The sequence below is a fragment of the Macaca mulatta genome, chromosome 1, assembly GCF_049350105.2.
Source record: "Macaca mulatta isolate MMU2019108-1 chromosome 1, T2T-MMU8v2.0, whole genome shotgun sequence".
Classification (NCBI taxonomy): domain Eukaryota; kingdom Metazoa; phylum Chordata; class Mammalia; order Primates; family Cercopithecidae; genus Macaca; species Macaca mulatta.
Window position 1 is genome coordinate 119,275,064 of NC_133406.1, and position 26,489 is coordinate 119,301,552.

General features: G+C 44.4%; 2 protein-coding genes across 4 annotated transcripts in view; both read left to right on the top strand.

Annotated features, from left to right (window-relative positions):
* The window catches only part of LOC708768 (NBPF member 20), an 853,661-nt gene that overhangs the window by 273,232 nt on the left and 553,940 nt on the right, over window positions 1-26,489 (top strand).
* Window positions 4,534-9,023, top strand: HJV (hemojuvelin BMP co-receptor). Of its 3 annotated transcripts, none has more exons than XM_001093102.5 (4): window positions 4,534-4,903; window positions 6,178-6,363; window positions 6,764-7,329; window positions 7,804-9,023. In XM_001093102.5, the coding sequence occupies exons 2-4, from the start codon at window positions 6,267-6,269 to the stop codon at window positions 8,425-8,427; spliced, it is 1,287 nt and encodes a 428-aa protein (XP_001093102.4). In that variant the 5' UTR covers window positions 4,534-4,903; window positions 6,178-6,266; the 3' UTR covers window positions 8,428-9,023. The 3 variants fall into 3 exon arrangements, with proteins under 3 accessions (XP_001093102.4, XP_001092987.4, XP_015005130.3); XM_001092987.4 differs by having other exon boundaries at window positions 4,627-4,903; window positions 6,160-6,363; XM_015149644.3 differs by lacking the exon at window positions 6,178-6,363 and having other exon boundaries at window positions 4,638-4,903.

The following is a 26,489-nucleotide window of genomic DNA, read 5'->3' on the forward strand; positions in this document are numbered from 1 at the left end:
TTAGCCAGGATGGTCTCGATCTCCTGACCTCATGATCCGCCCGTCTCGGCCTCCCAAAGTGCTGGGATTACAGGCTTGAGCCACCGCGCCCGGCTGTTTTACTTATTTTTAATTCTGGAATAATATTTTAGCTGAGTATGGAAGTCTAGGTTGGCAATTATTATATGTTGGCTTATCAGAGCCACACCACAGCTGTGTTCTCAACAAAATAGGCACAACACACCACTCTGCTACCACAAAAATGACCAAATAATCCCCTCTTCAGACTAACATGAGTAACTAATGCTTTTTTTCTCTTTACCAATTTGGGTTATAATCCTCTTGCTTCCTATATAAGAATCATTTAGACACCCAATCACTGAAATGCCTCCACTTCTTAATATTCAATCCCAAATTAGTCCTCACTCAGAGTTTTAGAGACCAGCAAAAACCAAACAAACAAAAAATAAAATCAGCCCTCAATATTCTAAACTCTAGTTCAGAAATATCCAACAGAAGCTGAAACTCTATAAGAGGTTCCTTTTAACCTCCCCTTAGGGAAACAGTCCCATAATTCCTTTGGGGCATTCTCTCCCTTGCTACAGCAAGCCAGTAGATTTAACTTTTTTGACTACAGATTTGTTTCCAGTGGTGTTTAGTTAATGAGCTCTGACAAAGATAATGGTCAAATTTCTCCAATATCAATTAACTATGTGAAGAATATATATATATATTTGTGTGTGTATATGTAATATATACATATTTATATAAGAACATATTGGCCGGGCGCAGTGGTTCATGCTGTAATCCCAGCACTTTGGGAGGCCGAGCTGGGTGGATCACTTGAGCCCGCGAGTTCGAGACCCGTCCGGCCCAACATGGCAAAACCCCATCTCTACTAAAAATACAAAATTAGCTGAGCATGGTGGCGCATGCCTGTAATCCCAGCTACCCAGGTGGCTGAGGCATAAGAATCACTTGAACCCAGGTGGCAGAGGTTGCAGTGAGCCGAGATCGTACCACTGCACTCCAGCCTGGGTGACAGAGGGAGACCCTGTCTCAAAAGAAAAACAAAAAGAAAAAGAAAAGAATGAACAAACCCAGGTCATTTGTCCTGTAGAGTATTCGCAAAGTCTGAATTTGCACCTTTGAGGTACCATTTAATGTCTCCTGTATTTCCTGTAAATTAGTAGTTAGCTCTAATCAGATTCAGACTGAAGTTTGCTTGTTTGTTTTTGGTATGGCTACTTCATGCAAGGTGGAGTTATATACTCTATGATCAGGAAAACATGTTTATCTCTGTTTTTATGATGAATAACAGCCATTTTTTTTTTGTTTATATAGAGATGGGCTCTTACTATGTTGTCCAGACTGGTTTTGAACTCCTGGGCTTAAGCAATCCTCCCACCTCAGCCTCCCAAAATGCTGGGATTACACGTATGAACCACTGTGTCCTGCCACAGTCATTGTTGACCATTGCCTAGATATATTAATTCATTTGGAGTTACAAGATGCTGATATTCTAATTATATTATCCCTTCTTAATTTATTTACTGGAATGCTTCTATAAAGAGAAATATCCCCCTCATCTTAAGATACAGTTCCCATAAGAAAACCAGGATAAACACTTGATTCTTTCCAATTACCAGCAGTTTTTAAAATAATGAGTTGATCTGCCAGCATTCTCCAACAATGACCAATGATTTTTAAGTATCATTGTGTTTTTAAGTATCATTGTGAATTCATGGATTTAAGCATATTTTATGAATTTCAATCCATTGCAGATAGTATCCATTTTGATACTTAAATTGTCCCATCTTTGGCCAGTGGGAACTACTCTAGTTGGCTCCTAAGTTCTTTTGTTGCAATCCTAACACTCTTTGAAAGCTTCCTTGCCTATCTTGGACAATACCTGCCCCAAACCTGAAATCAGCCACTTACCCAAGGAGTTGTTGGTTGGTTCCTTTTAACAGGAAATGGTATTTACATAGCACAGTTTGAATACTAGAGGTGTTTATTTTTACTGGATCATTGTTTCCAGGCCTTTTCAGGATAAAGCTAGGAAAATTTTAAGGATAAAATGCACCATGAGCTCAGAGTTATATTTGCAATTTAAATTCAGAATTACAGAGTTTTCTCTTAACTTCATCAATCATAAATATGTATCTCTTTATTCCACACCAAAAATTCTGGTTCTCAGAGACACCAACATTATTAATCATTTGTTTTATCTCATGATATACCTAAAATAATCTCAGAATAACAATACCAACACTATCACCATAATATGACTATTTAAAAATATTTTTGCATTTCTTTTTCAGCATTATAGTATATTTCACTTGGGCTGTCATAGTCAAAGTTACTATGTTTTAAAGTCACTTGAATAGTTTGGTTAGAAGCATCCTGAGAAGAGTGCTATGTGGGCCTCTAGATTCTGTATTAAAATAGAGCCAACTGGTAAAGATGGCTTAGTGACTATGATGGTTAATACTGAGCGTCAATTTGATTGGATTGAAGGATACAAAGTATTGATCCTGGGTGTGTCTGTGAGGGTGTTGCCAAAAGAAATTAACATTTGAGTCAGTAGGCTAGGAAAGGCAGATCTACCCTTAATCTGGGTGAGCACAGTCTAATCTACTGCCAGCCCAGCTAGAATAAAAAGCAGGCAGAAAAATATGAGAGACTGGCCTAGCCTTCCAGCCTACATCTTTCTCCCATGCTGGATGCTTCCTGCCCTTGAACATCAGACTCCAAGTTCTTCAATTTTGAGACTGAGACTGGCTCTCCTTGCTCCTCAAGCTTGCAGACAGCCCACTGTGGGACCCTGTGATCGTGTAAGTTAATACTTAATAAATTCCCCTTTATATATGTCTACCTATATAGATATCTATGTCTATATAGATATTAATAAATCTAGAGAGACAGAAAGGAGACTGGTGATGACCAGTCTAGATGGCTAGATAGATACGGATATAGATATAGATCTCTATATAGATATAGATATAGATATATATCCTATTAGTTCTGTCCCTCTAGAGAACCCTAATACAGTGACCCTATTTGGAATTGGTCCTTGTGTTAATTTCACTTGGCAAGTACTAAAAGATGATGATCTCAGATACGCCAATGGCTGCAAAAACATGACATGGCTAAATCCCTTGGTTGCAATATCTCTTTTTTTTATTTTTTATTTTTATTTGTTGAGATGGAGTCTCGCTTGTTGCCCAGGCTGGAGTGCAGTGGCACGATCTCGGCTCACTGCAAGCTCCACCTCCCGGGTTCATGCCATTCTCCTGCCTCAGCCTCCAGAGTAGCTGGGACTACAGGCATCTGCCACCACGCCCAGCTAATTTTTTGTATTTTTGGTAGAGACGGGGCTTCACCGTGTTAGCCAGGATGGTCTCGATCTCCTGACCTCGTGATCCGCTCGCCTCGGCCTCCCAAAGCGCTGGGATTACAGGCATGAGCCACCGCGCCCAGCCTATCTCTTTTCTTTTTTAAGGGGGATGGGGGGGCGGGTCTCACTCTGTTGCCCAGGCTGGAATGCAATGGTGCTATCACAGCTCACTTCAGCCTCAAACTCCTGGGCTCAAGTGACCCTCCTGCCTCAGCTCCCAAAGTGCTGAGATTTTGCAATATTTTTAGTCACAAGATTATGTTATTCCACAAAAGTATCTGTCTGAGGCTAGGCATGGTGGTTCATACTTGTAATCCCAGCACTCTGAGAGGCTGAGATGGAAGGACTGATTGAGGCCAGAAGTTCAAGACCAGCCTGGTCAACATAGTAAGACCTCATCGAAAGAAAGAGAAAAGAAAAGAAAAGAGGGAGGGAAGGAGGGAGGAAGGCAGGGAGGGAGGGAGAGAGGGAGGGGAGGGAGGGAGGGAAGGAAAGAAGGAAGGAAGGAAGGAAGGAAGGAAGGAAGGAAGGAAGGAAGGAAGGAAGGAAGGAAGGAAGGAAAAATGTATCTCTTTGAATCTTTTTCTATTTCTCCAAGTCTTTCTTTCTTTCGAAAAATTCTATTTCCATTCTTTCTTCACCTCTTTGCCTTTGTTAACCTTCTCTCTAAGCAACTCAGGAGACTTTATTTTTTGTGTATTGAGGGAGAGGAAGAGGAATTGCTGTACAAACCAAAGTAATGAAAATGGAGTAGGTAGGAGGATAGACAGCTGCAAGGATCTGAGCTGGATAGACTGAACAAACCCTCATCCTAAGCAACTCATAGCTCAGATTTCTTCTCTGGACAGCTGGCTTTTTTCGTCCTTCTGAAATACTCTGCAAAGATGGGGGGGGGGGCTGTGAACTACTTCTGCTATGGATCTTATTTAAAGTCAGCTACCTCCTAGACACTATCTGTAGTACCTAAATGTAATATTCAGCATAGCAGGGATGAAGATGGTAAATGAAAGGTATCCAACTGCCCACTATAATTTTTAAAGGCCAGGAGCTCGTCGTTACTAAAAATGCTGGAGGGCTGCCTGGAGTAGGCAGTGACCAGAGTCACACAAGCTGGAACTGGATATTCGACTTGTCTGTCATATTTCTCTCCTCCCTCCCTGACTTGGCACCCAATACTCCATATTCTTTCTAATCCTCCAACCCTCCCCACTCCCCCAACTCCCACACCCTACCCCCACCAACGTTCCTGGAATTTTGGACTCAGCTATTTTTAAAACCGTCAACTCAGTAGCCACCTCCCTCCCTGCTCAGCTGTCCAGTACTCTGGCCAGCCATATACTTCCCCCTTCCCCCTACACCAAACCTTCTCTGGCTCCCTGACCTCAGTGAGACAGCAGCCGGCCTGGGGACCTGGGGGAGACATGGAGAAAGAGACGGAGGACCCCCTGGCTGGAGCTGACCCACAGAGTAGGGAATCATGGCTGGAGAATTGGATAGCAGAGTAATGTTTGACCTCTGGAAACAGTAAGTCAAAATGAAATTGCAATTCCTTTAATAAGCTTTTATATTGAAGTTAGACTTTTATAAAATTACAAACACCTACTTGGATGTCTCTCGTCCAAATGCTGGGATCTCTCCCTACCAAGGTGCCCCAATCTCCATTTCTCTTTCTGTCTTCTTTCTGGCCTCTGGCCTCTAGTTATTTGAAGTTTAATTCTCCGTCTCTCCTCTGGCAGTCTTAGCCCTCTCTTTACCTTATTACCTCAAGACTTCTGATGAAGTTTTAGAAGGAATTCCCTACGTCCGCTATTCCGTAGTTTTCTTACCAAGGCCAAATATGACCTCTCAGACCTCACTGACACCCTCCTATCCTGCCCCCACTTAGCAATGCTCTTCACATTGAGATTCCAAGGGTGGGGGCTGCTCCTTTAAATTATTTCTCCCCACAACTCTAGTCCCTCCATTCTATTCTCCCTCTCACAGGACTCTTCTCCCAATCATATCCTTACCCATAAGACAGGAGAGTTAGGCAGGAGGAATTTAGCCCCTCCCCAACTCCTGTCCTCATTAAAAAAACTGAGAACTTCAGAATTTGAAAGGGAGAGATTAATGGAAAGTGGTTCTTCAGTGAAATTTGGGAAAATACAAGAACTGTTGACTTAGAAAAAACAAATATTGATTTGCATGTTTGGTTTGCATCCCATTATTCCATGAGAGGGGGAGATTAAAATTGCAGCTCGCTAGAGCTGATGAAAAGAGATCAGTTCCCTTTTCGTTTGAATACTGATGTTCTAGAAGGGATGGGTATGCCACCCTTACTCCTTCTTGTGTTCTTCTGACACAAAGGAGGCAAAGAAATGTATGACTCCTAGAAGGCATCTCCTCCTAATGGAGAGGGACAAGTAAGAAGTATGTTTCTGAAATATTTTCAGGTCCTAATTTTATTAGGGTACCCACTAGGATTACTGGTATCTGATCTATCCCCATGATTCCTCCATCTTTGACATATCTGCTGTTTGGTAGCTCAGGATGGAGCAATATAGTGGACTCTGGCCCCTTGAGTTCATTCAACCTTCCCTCCACCCCCACCTAGGGGTATTGCACAAGGGCCCTAAAAGTGGCCACAGGCACAGGGCAAAGAGACTTCACTGCCACACTTACAGTTTGAGGAGCCCCAATCTCCCCAAATTCCAATCTGCTCATCCTTTTCTTGATCTCCCCAGATTCGCTTCACATTATCCTGACCAATCTTCAACTCTTCTCTCTCTCTCCATGTCCAGCCAAATTTCTTTTTTCAGTCACTTACAGGGCTTCCGGTCAAAATTCACTAGGTAGGAGGGTCATCAGCTGGGAAGAACCGGCGCCTGGGGAACCTGGCTGGATAGGTATGGGGGAGCAAGGCCAGTCCCCTAGTCCCAGGTCCTCCCATGGCAGTCCCCCAACTCTAAGCACTCTCACTCTCCTGCTGCTCCTCTGTGGACATGGTAAGGAAGGGCCAGGGAAGGGTTTGGGGAAATCTAGAGGGTAGGCTGCTATGTAAGGGTGGGCACGTGAGCCTGAATGAGTGAGGAGAGATGTGCGCTGAGAGTCCCGGTCACTCACCCTGCTCTCAAACAGGAATATTTTATTGCCCGTTCAGTTTGGGGAAGGCCACTGGGGAAGCCCTTGGTCGACAGGCAGAAGAGATGTGGTGGGCTTACACATTTTTAGTAAGACAGCCGAGAGAACTAGGGACAAGGGGGTTGGGGGCTGGGGAAGGCCCTTAGTTAGGTTTTAGGAAGACTGGAATCCCCTGATGAGATTTGGAAGAGTTATGAGCAAACTACACTCCGATAGAGCAGGGGTCTGAGGACCGTCTCACAATCCTCTCCCTTCTGTCTTTAGCTCATTCTCAATGCAAGATCCTCCGCTGCAATGCTGAGTATGTATCGTCCACTCTGAGCCTTAGAGGTGGCGGTTCATCAGGAGCACTTCGAGGAGGAGGAGGAGGAGGAGGAGGCCGGGGTGGAGGGGTGGGCTCTGGCGGCCTCTGTCGAGCCCTCCGCTCCTATGCGCTCTGCACTCGGCGCACCGCCCGCACCTGCCGTGGGGACCTCGCCTTCCATTCGGCGGTACATGGCATCGAAGACCTGATGATCCAGCACAACTGCTCGCGCCAGGGCCCTACAGCCCCTCCCCCGCCCCGGGGCCCCGCCCTTCCAGGCGCAGGCTCCGGCCTCCCTGCCCCGGACCCTTGTGACTATGAAGGCCGGTTTTCCCGGCTGCATGGTCGTCCCCCGGGGTTCTTGCATTGCGCTTCCTTCGGGGACCCCCATGTGCGCAGCTTCCACCACCATTTTCACACATGCCGTGTCCAAGGAGCTTGGCCTCTACTGGATAACGACTTCCTCTTTGTCCAAGCCACCAGCTCCCCCATGGCGTTGGGGGCCAACGCTACCGCTACCCGGAAGGTCAGGCACTCAATCTTCCTTCCGATCTACCTCATCAGATTCTTCCACGGGCACCATTCCCCCCCATCGCCACTAGTCAACAGCAGTGCTCCCTAATTCCCTTTTCTTCCTCAACCTCTCCCTCATCTTGAATCACTCCCTTCTACCAAACAGTTGGAGCTGTAAATCACTTCCCCTTGATGGGAATTTCACTCAAATGCAGAAAACACTGAAGAGACATTGAAGAGAGCAGACCTGAGGAGTTTCAGAAGGGAAACTTTTCCCTCTCCTAGGAAGTTGCCAAGGTTAAGTAGAGAGAGGGGTTAAGTAGGGATGAGGTAATACTGGAAGGTAAACAGGAGAAGCAATCAAGGATTGAGGGCCATAATAGTCCTGCATCTCTACTTGGATCAGATCCCTAACTATGTATGAGGTCTGACTGGGGGGAAGATGCACTGAACCCAAAATAAACTGTTTTCCCTCTTGCCCTCACAGCTCACCATCATATTTAAGAACATGCAGGAATGCATTGATCAGAAGGTCTATCAGGCTGAGGTGGATAATCTTCCTGCAGCCTTTGAAGATGGTTCTGTCAATGGAGGTGACCGACCTGGGGGATCCAGTTTGTCGATTCAAACTGCTAACCCTGGGAACCACGTGGAGATCCAAGCTGCCTACATTGGCACAACTATAATCATTCGGCAGACAGCTGGGCAGCTCTCCTTCTCCATCAAGGTAGCAGAGGATGTGGCCATGGCCTTCTCAGCTGAACAGGACCTGCAGCTCTGTGTTGGGGGGTGCCCTCCAAGTCAGCGACTCTCTCGATCAGAGCGCAGTCGTCGGGGAGCTATAACCATTGATACTGCCAGACGGCTGTGTAAGGAAGGGCTTCCAGTGGAAGATGCTTACTTCCATTCCTGTGTCTTTGATGTTTTAATTTCTGGTGATCCCAACTTTACTGTGGCAGCTCAGGCAGCACTGGAGGATGCCCGAGCCTTCCTGCCAGACTTAGATAAGCTGCATCTCTTCCCTTCAGATGCTGGGGTTTCTCTTTCCTCAGCAACCTTCCTAGCCCCACTCCTTTCTGGGCTCTTTGTTCTGTGGCTTTGCATTCAGTAAGGAAGCCATCAGTCCTATTACTAGTTTGGAAATGATTTGGGGATAGAGATTGGCATAGAAGAATGTAAACAATCATTAAAGGAAGCAGGGCCCAGAAGACACATGAAACAATGACATCATCCAGAGTCAGATGAGGCTGCAGTCCAGGGTTGAAATGATCACAGAATAAGGATTCTGGGCAAGGTTTCTGCATTCCAGACCTCTTCGCCAAATTTTCCAGCCCCATTTACAGTAAACAAATTGTTCTTTCCATTTACCGCAGATTTCACCCTATAAGCTTAGAGGTCATGAAGGTTTTAACAATCAGTAAAGACTTAAGGGTTGAGATTTTTAAGAGGCAAGAGCTGAAAGCAGAAGACATGATCATTAGCCATAAGAAACTCAAAGGAAGAAGAAATAATTAGGGAAAGAAGTCTATTTGATGAATATGTGTGTGTAAGGTATGTTCTGCTTTCTTGGTTCAAAAATGAAGCGGGCGTTGTCTAGCTCTTAGGTGAAGGGAGTCTCTGCTTTGGAAGAACAGCACAGGTAGGACAGAAGTATCATCCCTACCCCTAACTGATCTGTTATTAAAGCTACAAATTCTTCACACCGTCCTCTGTTGCCTATGTTGAATCTCTTTACAGATGCTTGAAATGGAGTAAATGCAATGTGTTCACTCCACTGAAAGAGGGCTGGGAAGTATCAGATACTGTTTCCATCTCAGGGAGTTTACGGGAGTTTACGGAGAGACAAAACCATTCACATGAAAGAGTGATGAGTGTGTAATTATTCACTAAATCCTACAGTACGGTGTGTTCAGATGGGAAGATGGTAGATTTGAACTAAAGTAATAAGAATAATAAAAGGTAACAGAGAAGATGGGATTTGAAGTGAGCTTTGAAGACTGGATAAGATTCAAATTGTTAACGATCTTCCAGGCAACGAAAACCATCTGGAGTTATGCACAGATTCATGATTCAGTGAGGAAATGAACAAAACTCAAATGCAGTAGACAAGGAGTAATGGGACAGGAGGTTAGATGGGCAGAGGCCAGATTATGAAGCACCTTAAAAAGGGGGTAAGGGGTTTAAATTTGATTAATAGCTAACACTTATTGAAGCTTAAAATCTGCCAGGCAATGTTTTAAACCCTTTTAAAATATCGACTTAATTCTCATAGCTCTCTAAGGAAGGTGGTATTCTTATCTCTATTTTTATATAAGGAGACTTGCCTCCAGTCACATAGCTAATAAATTATGGAACTTGCCTCCAGTCACACAGTTAACAAAGGCAGAGCCAGAAACTGAACCTATGCCATTTGGATCCAGAAACTTAATTTTTAATCACTATACTATATTGTCAAGGAAGCAGAGAGCTATTAAACATTCTAGTTGTGGAGCTGGTAAAGATTCTAAAAGGGGAGCTGTGGTGGTCGATGTCACCACAAAAGCGACTCTGAGGCTGGGCACAGTGGCTGACACCTGTAATTCCAGCACTTTGGGAGGCCAAGGTGGGCGGATCACTTGAGGCCAGGAGTTTGAGAGCAGCCTGGGCAACACCGCAAAACCCCATCTCTACTAAAAATACAAGAAATTAGCCAGGCACGATAGCCCAAGTCTGTAATCCCATAATCCCAGCTACTCAAAAGGCAGAGGCATGAGAATCAAGAATTGCTTGAACCGGGGCCAGGAGGCGGAGGTTACAGTGAGCTGAGACCACGCCACTACACTCCAGCCTGGGCAACAGAGTGAGACTGTCAAAAAAAACAAAAACAAAAACAAACTACTCTCTTCTACTCTCTTCTCATATAAAGCCAAAAAGAGAGAGTTGGAAAAGGAGGGAAAGCCCAAAGTTGAAGGAATCTAGTTTGTAGAAAAAAGACTAAGAAGAGATGCTGTTCTAGGTGAGGGTGCTCTAAAGTAACAATGCTGCTCTCAACAAAATTATAAAGGAGGTAACTTTTACATTTAATATCTTCCCGTTTCTGGTCTCATCCTCCCCACTCAGGTACTCCATAGCCGGGGGCCTGTCCTCCCTGCCCTAATCAAGTACTCACCATTATCTTCCACCTCTCCTCTCAGTCCCTGACACCTGACAAGACTCGCCTGAACAAATATTATAGTAGGGCCCTTTGTATCTACTAATTCTGCATCCACAGATTCAACCAACCACGCATTGAAAGTATTTGGGAAGTGGCCGGGCACGGTGGCTCACACCTGTAATCCCAGCACTTTGGGAGGCTAAGGCAGGCGAATCACAAGGTCAGGTGTTTGAGACCAGCCTGACCAACATGGTGAAACCCTGTCTCTACTAAAAATACAAAAATTAGTTGGGCGTGGTGGCAGGCATCTGTAATCCCAGCTACTCAGGAGGCTGAGGCAGGAGAATCACTTGAAACTGGAAGGCGGAGGTTACAGTGAGCCGAAATCACGCCATTGCACTCCAGCCTAGGCTACAAAGCAAGACTCCGTTTCAAAAAAAAAAAAAAAAAGAAAAGAAAAGAAAATGTTTGGGGAAAAAAAAAATAACAACACAATAATAAAAAAATACAAATAGGCCGGGCGCAGTGGCTCAAGCCTGTAATCCCAGCACTTTGGGAGGCCGAAACGGGCGGATCACGAGGTCAGGAGATAGAGACCATCCTGGCTAACACGGTGAAACCCCGTCTCTACTAAAAAATACAAAAAAACTAGCCGGACGAGGTGGCGGGTGCCTGTAGTCCCAGCTACTTGGGAGGCTGAGGCAGGAGAATGGCGTGAACCCGGGAGGTGGAGCTTGCAGTGAGCTGAGATCCGGCCACTGCATTCCAGCCTGGACGACAGAGCAAGACTCCGTCTCAAAAAAAATAAAATAAAATACAAATAAAAATACAGTGTTAACAATTTTTTTTTTTTTTTTTGAGATGGAGTTTCGCTCTTGCTGCCCAAGCTGGAGTGCGTTGGCATGATCTCAGCTCACTGCAATCTCCACCTCCCAGGTTCAAGTGATTCTCCTGCGTCAGCCTCCCAAGTAGTTGGGATTACAGGCGCATGCCACCATGCCAGGCTAATTTTTTGTATTTTTAGTAGAAACGGGATTTCACCATGTTAGCCAGGCTGGTCTTGAACTCCTGACCTCAGGTGCTCCACCCGCCTTAGCCTCCCAAAGTGCTGGGATTACAGGCGTGAGCCACCGTGCCCGCCAACAACTTTTTACATTGTATTTACATTGTATTAGGCATTACAAGCAATCTAGAGAATATTTAAAGTATACCGGGCTGGGCGCAGTGTCTCATGCCTGTAATCCCAGCACTTTGGGAGGCCGAGGTGGGCAGATCTCTTGAGGCCATGAGTTCGAGATCAGCCTAGCCAACATGGGGAAACCCTGTCTCTACTAAAAGTACAAAAATTATCTGGGTGTGGTGGAGCTTGCCTGTAGTCCCAGTTGCTTGGGAGGCTGAGGCAGGAGAATCACTTGAACCCAAGAGGCAGAGGTTGCAGTGAGCCGAGAGTCAGCCAGTCCATTTCAGCATGGGCAACAGAGTGAGACTCTGTCTCCAAAAAAAAAAAAAACAGTATACGGGAGAATGTGCATAGGTTATACGCAAATACTATACTATGCCATCTTATAGAAGGGACTTACGCGTCCTCAGATTTTGGTATCTGCAGGGTTTGGGTGGTCCTAGAACCAATCCCCTTTGTATATCAAGGGACAATTTTGGCCAGTACTTACCAGACAAGGTGTCCTATCTGGTCTGCCATTTCAAATTTCTCCTGCAATTCTTTATCCTCTAGTCCCTCCTCTCCACCTCTTCTAAGGACCACAGCCATTATGTCATTCCCTCAAAGCACTGTCTCTATGCTTTCCAAAATAACCTTTAGCTAATGGAGAAAATAATGTGTTATAATGAAAAAAAAACTGGGGGAAGAGACATATCCAGGGCTATCTCTTCACTTCACAGAAAATATAGGTATTTTAACTCAAGACATCCTTTTGAAGAACTACTGTTTGTATTGGTTCTCTTAAAAGAGTAACTTTATCCCTCAGGTGTGGGAATTCCAAGTAAATTGAGAAGAATTTCACAGCCAGCTGGTAGGTGAAATTCTTTGATGACCACTGTCATGTAATACTCTTCCTTCGCCTAGGCTTAGAGCTAGCCTTATTACTTTTTTTTTCTTATTTCTTTTTCTTTTTTTCTTTTTTTTTTTTTTTTTGAGGCAAGTCTCGCTCTCTCACCCAGGCTAGAGTGCAGAGGCGTGATCTCGGCTCACCGCAGTCTCCACCTCCCAGATTCAAGTGATTCTCCTGCCTCAGCTTCCCAAGTAGCTGGGGTTACAGGTGCCCGCCACCATGCCTGGCTAAGTTTTGTATTTTCAGTAGAGATGGGGTTTCACCATGTTGGCCAGGCTGGTCTCAAACTCCTGGCCTCAAGTGATCTGCCTGCCTCAGCCTCCCAAAGTGCTAGGATTATAGGCGTGAGCCACCACGCCCAGCCCAACTAACCCTATTATTAATGGAGCATTTTTAAATAGGTAGCTCAAAATAAGCATATGAAAAGATGCTCAACATCATTAGTCATTGGGGAAATACAAATCAAATCAAAGCAACAGTGAAAAAATACTACTTACCCACTAGAATGGTTAAAATGAAAAAGACTGTTAAATGAAATACAAAATGTTGGGAAAATGTGGAGCGTTCATGTGCTGTTGGTGGGAATGTAAAATGGTACAACTACTTTGTAAAACAGTTTGGCAGTTCGTTAAAAGTGTGGCCGGGCGCAGTGGCTCACACCTGTGATCCCAGCACTTTGGGAGGCCAAGATGGGTGGATCACGAGGTCAGGAGATCGAGACCATCCTTGTTAACATGGTGAAACCCCGTTTCTACTAAAAATACAAAAAATTAGCCGGGTGTGGTGGTGGGCACCTGTAGTCCCAGCTACTCGGCAGGCTGAGGCAGGAGACTGGCATGAACCCGGGAGGTAGAGCTTGCAGTGAGCCGAGATTGCGCCACTGCACTCCAGCCTGGGCCACAGAGCAAGACTCTGCCTCAAAAAAAAAAAAAAAAAAAAGGTAAGTGTACACTTACCATACAAACTAGACATTCCAAACTTAGGTACTGACCCAAGAGAAATGATAACATGTGCTGCACAAAAACATATATACAAATGCTTCTAACAGTTTTATCTGCAATAAGCAAAAACTGGAAACAACTCAGTGTTGAAATGGTGAATGGATACACCAATTGTAGTAAATTCACAGAATTGAATACTACACAGCAATAAAATGAAATCAATTCCTGATACACACAACATGGATAAATCTCAAAGTAATAACGCAAGTGAAAAAAGCTGTTGCCCTGCAAAAAAAAGAGTACATACCATCTGCTTCCATTCATATCCAATTATTAAAAATTTTCAGCAGATCATGGACTGTAAAAAAATATATATAAAATGTTAGCAAACACATAGTGAGAAAAGGTGATCAATGGTTGCTTAAGGAATGGGCAGAGTGAAGGAGGGATGGCTTACAAAGGGGCATAAAGTAGGCCAGGTATGGTGGCTCACACTTGTAATCCCAGCATTTTGGGAGGCTTAGCAGGGTGAATAACTTGAAGCCAGAGGTTTGAGACCAGCCTGGCCAACATGGCAGAACTCTGTCTCTAATAAAAAGCCCTGTCCCTACTAAAAACCCTGTCTCCACTAAAATGCCCTGTCTCTACTGAGTGTGGTAGCACAAGCCTGAAATCCCAGTTACTCAGGAGGCTGAGGCGTGAGCATCACTTGAACCCAGGAGCTGGAGGTTGCAGAAAGCCGAGATCATGCCACTGCGCTCCAGCCTACGCAACAGAGCAAGACTCTGTCTCAAAACAACCCAAAGGGGCATAAGGAAACTCATGGGGATGATAGACATGTTCATTGCTTTGTTTGTGGCAGTGGTTTCATGGAGAGAGATATATGTGTGTGTGTGTGTGTATATATATACCTATATACGTATATATACCTGTATATGTCAAAAACAGATGAAATGATACACCTTGAATATGTACAATTTATCATACATCAAGGATACTTCAATAAAGCTGTAGATTTCTTTTTTTAATGGGTAGCACATCTTTCTCTTTTTTCTTGGTGGATCAGACAAAAGGCTTAGAATGACCATAGCATGACAAGGAAGATTACAACAGAGACTTTCCTTCTTCTAGGAAACATACAAAAGAAGAGGGTGACAGAACAAAGGAAAGAGCATATTTAGTGATTTCATATTCTCCGCTACTCCTATGACGAGGACCACATTCCTTCCTTCAGAATGTCATTCTCAAAGTCAGAGACCACAGAAAGGAGGTTTTCCAATTTAAGAACATCAACTCTGTGAATCATAATTCTGTCTTTCCACTTCACCAAGAGTCAGCAGGTGGTGCTAGTGACTAAAAAGTGACTTGGCAGACAAGAGGCAAGTTTCCAGGAAAAGAAAAATTACTGTCTAAGATTATCTGATATGTTGATCATTTGAGAGAAAATATTAATAGGCATTTGCCAGAATTGACATTTAGGAAATAAATTGAAGATAGGAACATAGTAAACAAAGTAAAATTTTAAATAAATTATAATTGAACAATAAACAAAGGGTTGTTCAAGACATGCATCAATATATACTACTTGGCTCCTTGATGGGTATCATTTACACAGTAATACTAATGTAAACACTGACTACTGATTCAGCCAGAATTATGCTATAACTTTCTATTGGGAGGATGAGGTAAGAGGAAAGGAAAGGTGGGAATATAGCATGATGTAAGAGTTAAAATTTCAATTACTATAACCATAAGAGAGTAGATATGTCTAATATTTATTTTGTTTCCTTTTTTTTTTTTTTTGAGATGGAGTCTCTCACTGTTGCCCAGGCTGGCGTGCAGTGGCACAATCTCAGCTCACTGCAACCTCCGCATCCCGGGTTCAAGCGATTCTCCTGTCTCAGCCTCCCGAGTAGCTGTGACTACAGGCATGCACCACCAGGCCTGTCTACTTTTTATATTTTTGATAGAGATGGGTTTCACCATGTTGGTCAGGCTGGTCTCAAACTCCTGACCTCAAGAGATCCACCCACCTCAGCCTCTCAAAATATATATATAATGTTAGCAAATATATAGTGAGAAAAGGAGATCAATGGTTGCTTAAGGGATGGGCAGAGAGAAGGAGGAATGGCTTACAAAGGGGCATGAAGTAGGCTCTGTTGTTCTCACTCTGTTGCCAGACTGGAGTTCAGTGGCCCAATCTCGGCTCACCCTATCCTCCACCTTTCAGGTTCAAGCAATTCTCATGCCTCAGCCTCCCAAGTAGTTGGGATTACAGGCGTGAGCCACCACACCGAGCCTAGGTGTATTTTTATATTTTCAACACCCAGTCTGGCACATGATTTGTAAATGTTTTTAAAAAGGAAAATAGGCCAGGCCAAGTAGGTGGTTTATGCCTGTAATCCCAGCACTTTGGGAGGCCAAGGCTGGTGGATCACCTGAGGCCAGGAGTTCGAGACCAGCCTGGCCAACATGGTAAACCCCATCTCCACTAAAAATACAAAAATTAGCCCAGCATGGTGGTGTGGCCTGTAGCCCCAGCTATTTGGGAGGCTGAGGCAGGAGAATCACTTGAACCCAGGAGGTGGAGGTTGCAGTGAGCTGAGATTGCGCCACTGCCACTCCAGCCTGGGTAACAGAGCGAGACTCTCTCTCAAAAAAAAAAAAAAAAAAAAAAAAAGAAAGAAAAAAAAGAAAAAGAAATATGAAGTGCATACCAGACGAAAAAGCTGAAAGAGGGGCAGGGTGCGGTGGCTCGTGCCTATAATCCTAGGCATGGATTTAAGAGGCCTAGGTAGGTGGATCCCTTGAGCCCAGGAGTTCGAGACCAGCCTGGGCAACACAGCAAAACCCTGTCTCTACAAAATATATAAAAATTAGCTGGGCATGGTGGTGTGTGCCTGTAGTCCCAGATACTTGGGAGGCTAAGGCAGGAGGATCACCTGAGCTCAGAGAGTCAAGGCTGCAGTAAGCCATGATCATGCCACTGCACTCTGGCCTGGGTAACAGAGTGAGATCCTGTTTAAAAAAAAAAGCAGGGGCAGGGGCCAGGTGCAGTGGTTCATTCTTATAATCCCAGCACTTTGAGAGGCCAAGTGGGGGCAGATCACTTGGGTCAGGAGTTCGAGACCAGCTGGCCAACATGGTGAAACCTCGTCTGTACTAAAAATACAAAAATTAGCCAGATGTGGTGGTGTGGGCCTGTAATCCCAGCTATTCGGGTGGCTGAGGTAGGAGAATTGCTTGAAGCTAGGAGGTGGAGGTTGCAGTGAGCCAAGATCGTACCACTGTTCTCCAGCCTGGGGCTGAGACTGCCCCACTGCACTCCAGCCTGGGTGACAGAGTGAGATCCTGTCTCAAAAAAAAAAAAAAAAAAAAAAAAAGAAAAAGAAAAAGAAAGAAAAAGAAAAGGGGTCTTGGGCTTGAGGGCTGCTGGTTTTTGTAAAATCATTTAATATCATGTGATTTCTAACTACACGATGTTACATTACATTGATTAAAAAGAAGAGCATTTGGCTGGGCGCAGTGGCTCATGCCTGTAATCCTAGCACTTTGGGAGGCTGAGGTGGGAGGATCACCTGAGGTCAGGAGTTCGAGATCTGCCCAGCCAACATGGTAAAACTCCGTCTCTACTAAAAATACAAAAATTAGGTCTGGGTGTAGTGGCTCACGCCTGTAATCCCAGCACTTTGGGAGGCTGAGGCGGGTGGATCACGAAGTCAGGAGATCGAGACCATCCTGGCTAACATGGTGAAACCCCGTCTCTACTAAAAATATAAAAAATTAGCCGGTCATGGTGGCGGGTGCCTGTAGTCCCAGCTACTCGGGAGGCTGAGGCAGGAGAATGGCGTGAACCTGGGAGGCGGAGCTTGTAGTGAGCCAAGATTGTGCCACTGCACTCCAGCCTGGGCAAGAAAGCAAGACTCTGTCTCAAAAAAAAAGAAAAAAAAATACAAAAATTAGTGTGGTGGTGCATGCCTGTAATCCCAGCTACTTGGGAGACTGAGGCAGGAGAATTGCTTGAACCCAGGAGTCCGAGGTTGCAATGAGCTGAGATTGTGCCACTGCAGTCCAGTCTGGCAACAGAGTGAGACTCCCTCTCAAAAGAAAACCCAAAAACCAAAAAAAAGGAGTATTTCTGGGCAGGTGCAGTGGCTCACACCTGTAATCTCAGCATTTTGGGAGGCCAAGGCGGGTGGATCACTTGAGGTCTGGAGTATGAGACCAGCCATGGACATGGCGAAACCCTGACTCTACTAAAAACACAAAAAATAGCCGGGCATGGTGGCTGGTGCCTATAATCCCAGCTACTTGAGAAACTAAAGCAGGAGAAGCACTTGAACTGGGGAGGCGGAGGTTGTAGTGAGCCAAGATCGTGCCACTGCACTCCAGCCTGGACAACAATGAGACTTCATCTCCCACTCTCAAAAAAAAAAAAAGGAGCATTTCCACCTTGGCCTGAGCTTTAACTTTGTGGCCATCTCAACCACTTCTCAGATCAACCAAACACTTCCCTCCCTACTATACTCCACCCTATGTACTTCATGGCAAGTTCCTTCCCACATTTCTTCTCAAGGAGACAGAGATAATAGCCATAGCCCAGTAATTATAGTTCTCAAAATCAGTGCCAGGAAACCATAACGGCACTAAGGAAAGGAAAGAAGACATAAAACTAGGAAATAAAAGGCCTTCCTCAATTTTTCTGTATACTCCCAAACCAAATTACTAATCATTTTTCCAACAATTAACAGAAGAAATAAGTTACATACGTTTCCTGAGATAAAAGTTATATAAATGGAGGGTGGGCTTTGAGAAACTGAAAAAGAAAAACCAGGAAGGATAACTAGATTCTACCTCCAATACAGGGCTATTTTGGAATCATTCTTTGCTATTGGTTCAAAGAACCTTTTTTTTTTTTTTTTTTTTTTTTGAGACAGGTTCTCACTTCGTTATCCAGGCTGGAGTGCAGTGGCTCAATCTTAGCTCACTGCAGCCTTGACCTCCTAGGTTCAAGCAATCCTCCTGCCTCAGCCCCCTAAGTAGTTGAGACTACTGTGCTAGCCACCACTCCCATCTAATTTTTTGGTTTTTGTATTTTTTGTATAGATGGGGTTTGGCCATGTTGCCCAGGCCAGTCTCGAACTCCTGGGCTCAAGCAATCCACCTACCTTGGCCTCCCAAAATGCAAGGATTACAGGCGTGAGCCACTACGCCTGGCACAGAACCAATATTTTTAATATTAAGGGTTTCACATAGTCAGTCTTTGATACAACACTTCTACCTTTGAGAAACTAAGTGAAATTTTCAAAAAAGTAGGCTGGCTGGGAGCAGTGTCTCATGTCTGTAATCCCAGCACTTTGGGAGGCCAAGGTAGGAGGACTGCTTGAGCCCGGGAGTTTGACACCAGCCTGGGCAACATGGTGAGACCCCCGTCTCTACCAAAAAATAAAAAATTAGCTGGTTGTGGTGGCACGTGCCTGTAGTCCCAGCTACTTGGGAGGCTGAGGTGGGAGGATCACTTGAGCCCAGGAGGCTGGGGCTGCAGTGAGCTATGATCCCACTACTGCACTCCAGCCTGGGTGACAGAGCAAGACCCTATCTCAATAAAAGAATTAAAAATAAATTAAAGGCCAGGTGCCATGGCCCATACGTGTAATCCCAGTACTTTGGGAGGCCGAGGTGGGTGGATTGCTTCAGCTCAAGAATTCAAGACCAGCCTGGGCAATATAGCAAAACCCCTTCTCTACAAAAAATACAAAAAAATTAGCCGGGAGTGGTGGTGTGTGCTTGTGGTCCCAGCTACTCATGAGGCTAAGTTGGAAGGACTGTTTGAACCCAGGAGGTCGAGGCTGCAGTGAGCTGAAATTGCACCACTGCACTCCAGCCTGGGTGACAGAGTGAAATCTTGTCTCAAAAAATAAATAGATAAAAATTTAAAAACAAATTAATTAAAAATGAAAAATAAATGTAGAAATCAGAGAAAGTTTTACAAAGGAGATGACCTTTTTTTTTTTTTTTTTTTTTTTTTGAGACAGGGTCTCCTCTGTCACCCAGGCTGGAGTGCAGTAGTGCAATCTTGGCTCACTGCAACCTCCGCCTCCCAGGTTCAAGTGATTCTCCTGCCTCAGCCTCCCGAGTAGCTGGGATTACAGGCACCCGCCATCATGCCTGGCTAATTTTTGTATTTTCAGTTGAGATGAGGTTTCACCATGTTGGCCAGGTTGGTCTTGAACTCCTGACCTCAGGTTATCTGCCCACCTCGGCCTCCCAAAGTGCTGTGAGCCACCACACCTGGCCAAGATGATTTTTTTCTAAGGCTCAGGGACTCACTAGGAATTTTGTCCTTGCTGTGTGATCACAGGAGTCATTTGAGTTCTCTGAATCACAATATTCTCTTCTGCAAAATGTCTTTCTGCTTACCTGGTGAGAATAAAATGTTTGTGCAACTGTGTTATAATGCATAGATATAGATATAGATATATAGATAACAAAATATAATTAACAAAGAAAGTACTGACCGGGCACAGTGGCTCACGCTTGTAATCGAAGCATTTTGAGAGGCCAAAGCGGGTGGATCACCTGAGGTCGGGAGTTCAAGATCAGACTGACCAACATGGAGAAATTCTGTCTCTACTAAAAATACAAAATAAGCCAGGCGTGGTGGCACATATCTGTAATCCCAGCTATTAGGGAAGCTGAGGCAGGAGAATCGCTTGAACCTGGGAGGTGGAGGTTGCAGTGAGCCGAGATCGCCCCATTGCACTCCAGCCTGGGTGACAAGAGTGAAACTCTGTCTCAAAAAAAAAAAAAAGTACTGACCTGGCACAGTGGCTCATGCCCATAATCCCAACATTTTGGAAGGTCAAGGTGGGAGGATCACTAGAGCCCAAGAGTTGGAGACCAGACTGGGCAACATAGCAAGACCCCTATCTCTACAAAAAACTTAAAATTAACTAGGCATGGTGATAGTCCCAGTTCCTCAGGAGGCTGAGGCCGGGGGTTGCTTGAGCCTAAGAGTCGGAGACTACAGTGAGCTGATAGCACGACAGCACTCCAGCCTGGGTAACAGAGAGAGGCCCATCTCTTTAAAAAATTAATTTATTTTTTCAAAAGGCATTGATGGATCTAGAAAAATAAATAAATGTTTTAAAAACTTTTCTTAGAAAAGAAAGTATTGTTAATTGTCAGTCTGGATAAAAAAACAGAAACTTGTTTTAATGTATAATTTCTTTCCCTCAGTCATGAACACCACATTTCCTTCATCTGTTCCTTCTCATGATCAAGAATCATCTTTGCCACTCAGGGGAGTGATCTGGGCTGCTTCCGCTCTCAGAAAAGCTTTTACTTGTTTGAGACAATTCTTGGACTAAGAATTTTGACAGTATATTAAGCTGCCCACTAGGTGGCAGAGCTGAGTCAACTGTATTTCTGAATTGTGTAAGAAATAATTTCTCAGAAAAGGGGAAGTTGGGTTGAGTACACAATGTCCCGTCTCCCTCATACTTATAAACACCAACGCAGTCCAATTTTCTTCTCACAGAAAAACAAACCATCACCTCTCGCCTCCTTACCGTCCCTGCTCTGATACATACTTGGGCCATGGGCTTTGAGGAGGGACAAATATGATACAGTTTAGCATAAGAAATTGAAGTTGAGGTGTCAAGTCTAACAGTAATAAGAAATAATACTAGGATCTGAATTAGTGGTATATTCTATCCAGAGACATAACCCAATCTATCAATTCAATCAATCTATCTCTATATGTGTGTGTGTATGTGTCTGTGTGTGTGTATATATATATACATATTTTTTCTTTTTTATGACATGGTGATTCAAGCCATCCTCCCACCTCAGCCTTCCGAGGAGCTGGAACTACAGGCGTGCACCATCACACACAGCTAACTTTTTTTATTTTTAGTAGAGACAGGGTTTCCCCATGTTGCCCAGGCTGGTCTTGAACTTGTGAGCTCAAGTGATCCGCCTGCCTCAGCCTCCCAAAATGCTGGGATTACAAGCGTCACTGCGCCTGGCCTCAATTTATATTTAATAATATATTTATTCTGTGAAATGTACTCTAGTAGATGCTAGGAAGAATACAAAGATTAAAAAGGGCATAGTTTCTATTCTCTAAGAATTAATTAGGAGAGAAAAGGCACTTTACATGTCAGCGCTTTGTGAGAAATATACACGTGCTATGGAGTATTTCAAAGCAAATGAAAAAATATTTGATTGTAAGGTAAAAGATGAGGGGATTGGCTGGGCGTGGTGGCTCATACCTATAATCCCAGCACTTTGAGACGCTGAGGCAGGTGGATCGCTTGAGCTCAGACCAAGACCAGCCTGGGCTACATGGTGAAACCCTGTCTCTACAAGTCTTTTGTTTTGTTTTGTTTTGTTTTCAAGTTAGCCAGGTGTGGTTGCATGCCCCTGTAGCCCCACTCAGGAGGCTGAAGTGGGAGGATTGCTTGAACCTGGGAGATCAAGGCTACAGTGAGCCATGATAGCACCACTGTACTCCAGCCTGGGTAAAAGAGTGAGACCCTATCTAAAAAAAGAAAAAAAGTGAGGGGATTGAGGGGATTGGGAAGCAAGAAACGTTTTTGTTTTTGCTTTGTTGCTTTGAGATAGAGTCTTACCCTGTCACCCAGGCTGGAGTACAGCGGCATGATCTCAACTCACTGCAACCTCCACCTCCCGGGTTCAAGCAATTCTCCTGCCTCAGCCTCCCAAGTAGCTGGGATTACAGGCACCTGCCACCACGCCCGGCTAATTTTTGTATTTTCATTAGAGATGGGGTTTCACCGTGTTGGCCAGGCTGGTCTCAAACTCCTGACCTCAGGTGATCCACCCGCCTCAGTCTCTCAAAGTGCTGGGATTACAGGTGTGAGCCACCGTGCCCAGCCAAGAAAGGTTTAATAGAGGAAAAATTATTTGGCTGTCTACAGGAGACTGGGTAAAATTTCAAAAAGCAGAGATGGGGAAGGACAGGCATTCCAGGTATAAGGAAAAATGTAAGCAAAGACGTAAAGACAGAGAAGGATATATTAAGGGAACACTGAGTACTCAGTTTTGGCTGAAGTATAGGGTACATATATGAGGAAATAGTGGGAAATGAATGAGAAAATTTGGTTGAGGACATTTCATGAAGGTTTTAAATGCCAGGTTGAAGCATTTAAATGTGATTCAGTAAGCAATACATTTTGCAGTATTATAGGAACACACAGGAACTCAATTTTGTGAGATTAATCTAGTGATGTTCTATAGATTACAGCAGGAAAATTAGTTAAAAGCTATTAATCTAGGCAAAAGTAACAAAAACATGAACCAGAATGGTGGCAGTAGAATAAGAAACAGGAGATAGGTGCTAGAAACACTAGAAAGACGGCTCTATAGAATTCAGCAGTTGACTGGACGTGGGGCATGCCAGAGAGGAAGGAATTAAAGGCAATCCCTAGATTTTGAGCCTTTATAACTAGGGGAATGTATAATGGTTCTATTAAAACAAACAAGGGGGCTGGGTGCAGTGGCTCATACCTATGATACTAGCACTTTGAGAGGCCAAGGTGGAATGATCCGTTGAGCCCAGGAGTTTGAGACCAGCCTGGGTAACAAAATGAGATCCCATCTGTACCAAAAATGAAAGCATTAGCTGGGAATGGTGGCCATGCCTGTGGTCCTAGCTACTTGGGAGGCTGAGGGAGGAGGATCCTGTGAGCGTGGGAGTTCAAGGTTGCAGTACGCTATGATCCCACCACTGCACTTCAACCTGTGTGACACAGCAAGAACTCGTCTCAAAAAGAAAGAAAGAAGTGGGGGAGGGGGGAAAAAAGGCAAAGAAATGGGTTTGAGGACCAAGGAAAGATCATGAATTCATTGTTAGACAAGCTGAATTTGAGATGCCAGCTATAACTTTGGAGACAGGCTAAAAGTATAGCATAGATTTAAAGTAATTTACACAGAGTGATGTACAGATAGTCAAACTGAAAAGTGAAACTTCAAGAAAGAAAAGGAGAAGGCCAAGGACAAGCCCTTAAGAAGAATTTTTAGGGAGTAGAAAAAAAAGAATTGTTAGCAAAGGAGAAAAGGATGAAGTCCAAAAGTCAAGGTAAGTGTTTAAGATTTTAAAAGATGGCAGTTTTCAAATTATATAGAAGTCAAAAGGAATAAAGCCTATAAAAAGTACTCTGATTGGCCGGGCGCAGTGGCTAATGCCTGTAATCCCAGCACTTTGGGAGGCCAAGGCAGGTGGATCACCTGAGGTCAGGAGTTCCAGACCAGCCTGGCCAGCATGGTGAAACCCTGTCTCTACTGAAAACACAAAAATTAGCCGGACGTGGTGGCCCATGCCTGTAATCCCACCTACTCAGAAAGCTGAGGCAGGAGAATTGCTTGAACCCAGGAGGCGGAAGTTGCAGTGAGCTGAGATCGCGCCATTGCACTCCAGACTGGGCAACAGAGCGAGACCCTGTCTCAAACAAAACAAAACAAAACAAACCCTACGTTGATTTTGCCAGGCACGGTGGCTCATGCCTGTAATCCCAGCACTTTGGGAGGTCGAGACAGGTGGATCACTTGAGGTAAGGAGCTTGAGAGAAGCCTGACCAACATGGCGAAACCTGGTCTCTACTAAAAATCAAAAATTAGCTTGGCATGATGGCACACCTCTGTAATCCCAGCTACTTGGGAGGCTGAGGCAGGAGAATTGCATGAACCCAGGAGGCAGAGGTTGCAGTGAGCCAAGATCGCACCAATACACTCCAACCTAGGTGACAAAGCAAGACTCCATTTCAAAAAAAAAAAAAAGGAAAAGAAAATAAAAACTACTCTAATTTCCTCTGGAGACCTTGAAGGAAATCGTTTCAGAGAGACCAGAAGGCAGACTACAAAGGGACAAGTTCAGTCCACAGAGAAAGCTGATACAGGTTATTCTCTTAAGAAATTTGACAGTAAAAGAATACCGCCTGGGCACGGCGGCTCACGCCTGTAATCTCAACACTTTGGGAGGCCGAGGTGGGTGGATCACTTAAGGTCAGGAGTTTGAGACTAGCCTGGCCAACATGGTGAAACCCCATCTCTACTAAAAATACAAAAATTAGTCGGGCTTGATGGCAGGTGTCTGTAATCCCAGCTACTTGGGAGGCTGAGGCAGAAGAATCGCTTGAACCAGGGAGGCGGAGGTTGCAGTGAACTGAGATCAAGCCACTGTACTCCAGCCTGGGTGACAGAGTGAGACTGCCTCCAAAAAAAAAACAAGAATACTGTAACAGCATGAGAAGGGGAATAAGATATTTTTATCATGTATAAAGGCAACTTTAAGAACTATGGCCCAGCCCAGTGACTCACGCTTGTAATTCCAGCACTTTGGGAGGCCGAGGTGGGTGGATCATTTGAGATCAAGAGTTCAAGACCAGCCTGGCCAACACCTGTAATCCCAACTACTCTGGAGGCAGAGGAGAATCGTTTGAACCTGGGAGGCAGAGGTTGCAGTGAGCCAAGATCGTGTCATTGCACTCCACCCTGAGTGACAGAGTGAGACTCTATATAAAAAATAAATAAATAAAGCCGGGCATGGTGGCTCAAACCTGTTATTCCAGCATTTTGAGAGGCCAAGGCGGGTGGATCACCTGAGGTCAGAAGTTCAAGACCAGCCTGGCCAAAAGGGTGAAACCCTGCCTCTACTAAAAATACAAAAAAATTAGCTGAACATGGTGGTGGGTGCCTATAATCCCAGCTACTAGGGAGGCTGAGACAGGAGAATCACTTGAACCTGGGAGGCGGAGGTTGCAGCAAGCCAAGATTGTGCCACTGCACTACAGCCTGGGTGACAAAGTAAGACCTTGTCTCAAAAGTAAATAGATAAATGAAGCTAATTACAAAAAAAAAAAAAAAGAAAGAAAGAAAAGAAAAAGAAGAACTACCTTTAGGAAGTTACTATAAGGGCCTTCAGAAAGAAAAAAAAAAATTTTTTTTTTTTTTGAGACGGAGTGTTGCTCTTATTGCCCAGGCTGGAGTACAATCTTGGCTCACCGCAACCTCCACCTCCCAGGTTCAAGCAATTCTCCTGCCTCAGCCTCCCGAGTAACTGGGACTGCAGGCATGCACCACCACACCCAGCTAATTTTTTATTATTAGTAGAGACGGGGTTTCTCCTTGCTGGTCAGGCTGGTCTCGAACTCCTGACCTCAGTTGATCCACCTGACTCAGCCTCCCAAAGTGCTGGGATTACAGGCATGAGCCACCGGGGCACCCAGCCAAAAATAACTATCTTAAATGAGACTACAATACCTCCGAACAAGTTAATTCAGCCCCTCTCCCCGTCTTGCCATGACATTGGACAATACTGAGACCTCTGTCCTTTGCTTATCATGGTAGAAAAATTGATCTCAGCAAACATGAAATGTGGGCTTTCAGATGAGATATTTTTAAAAGTTAAAACTAAATTAAAAAACAAGATTGGACATGGTGGTTCATATCTATAATTCCAGCACTTTGGGAGGCCAAGGTGGGTGAATCACTTGAGCCCAGAAGTTCCAGACCAGCCCAGGCAACATGGCAAGACTCCATCTCTACCAAAATATACAAAAATTAGCCCAGCATGTGCCTGTAGTCCCAGTTACTCAGGAGGCCAAGGTGGAAGAATCACCTCAGCCCTGGAGGTTGAGGTTATAGTGAGACATGGTCATGTCACTATACTCCAGCCTGGTGACAGAGCAAGATCCTTTTTCAAAAAAAAAAAAAAATTAGCTGGGTATGGTGTATGTTCCTAGTGGTTCCCACAACTGAGCTATGCTTGTGCCACTGTACTGTAGTCTGGGCAACAACAAAATAAACTAATAGATAATAAAGAGAATCCTGGGTTTGGAGAGTGGCTCCACCAGATACTAGCTTAGGTCCCAGGTCAAGTCACTTAACCAAAATAAGAACTGGTTTTAAAAAAAATAAAAGACTGCTAGAGTCCCCTTTAACTCTAAAATTCTCTGAGTCTTGCCCTGAAACCTTTATAAGACTGTTGTGAGAATCAAACAAGATA

What these genes read in the sequence shown, in the direction of transcription:
- HJV (XM_001093102.5), top strand. Translation starts at nt 6,267, where the DNA reads ATGGGGGAGCAAGGCCAGTCCCCTAGTCCCAGGTCCTCCCATGGCAGT. An exon ending in GCTGCTCCTCTGTGGACATG is followed by an intron (nt 6,364 to 6,763) that starts GTAAGGAAGGGC and finishes TTCTGTCTTTAG; the next exon opens with CTCATTCTCAATGCAAGATC. An exon ending in ACGCTACCGCTACCCGGAAG is followed by an intron (nt 7,330 to 7,803) that starts GTCAGGCACTCA and finishes TTGCCCTCACAG; the next exon opens with CTCACCATCATATTTAAGAA.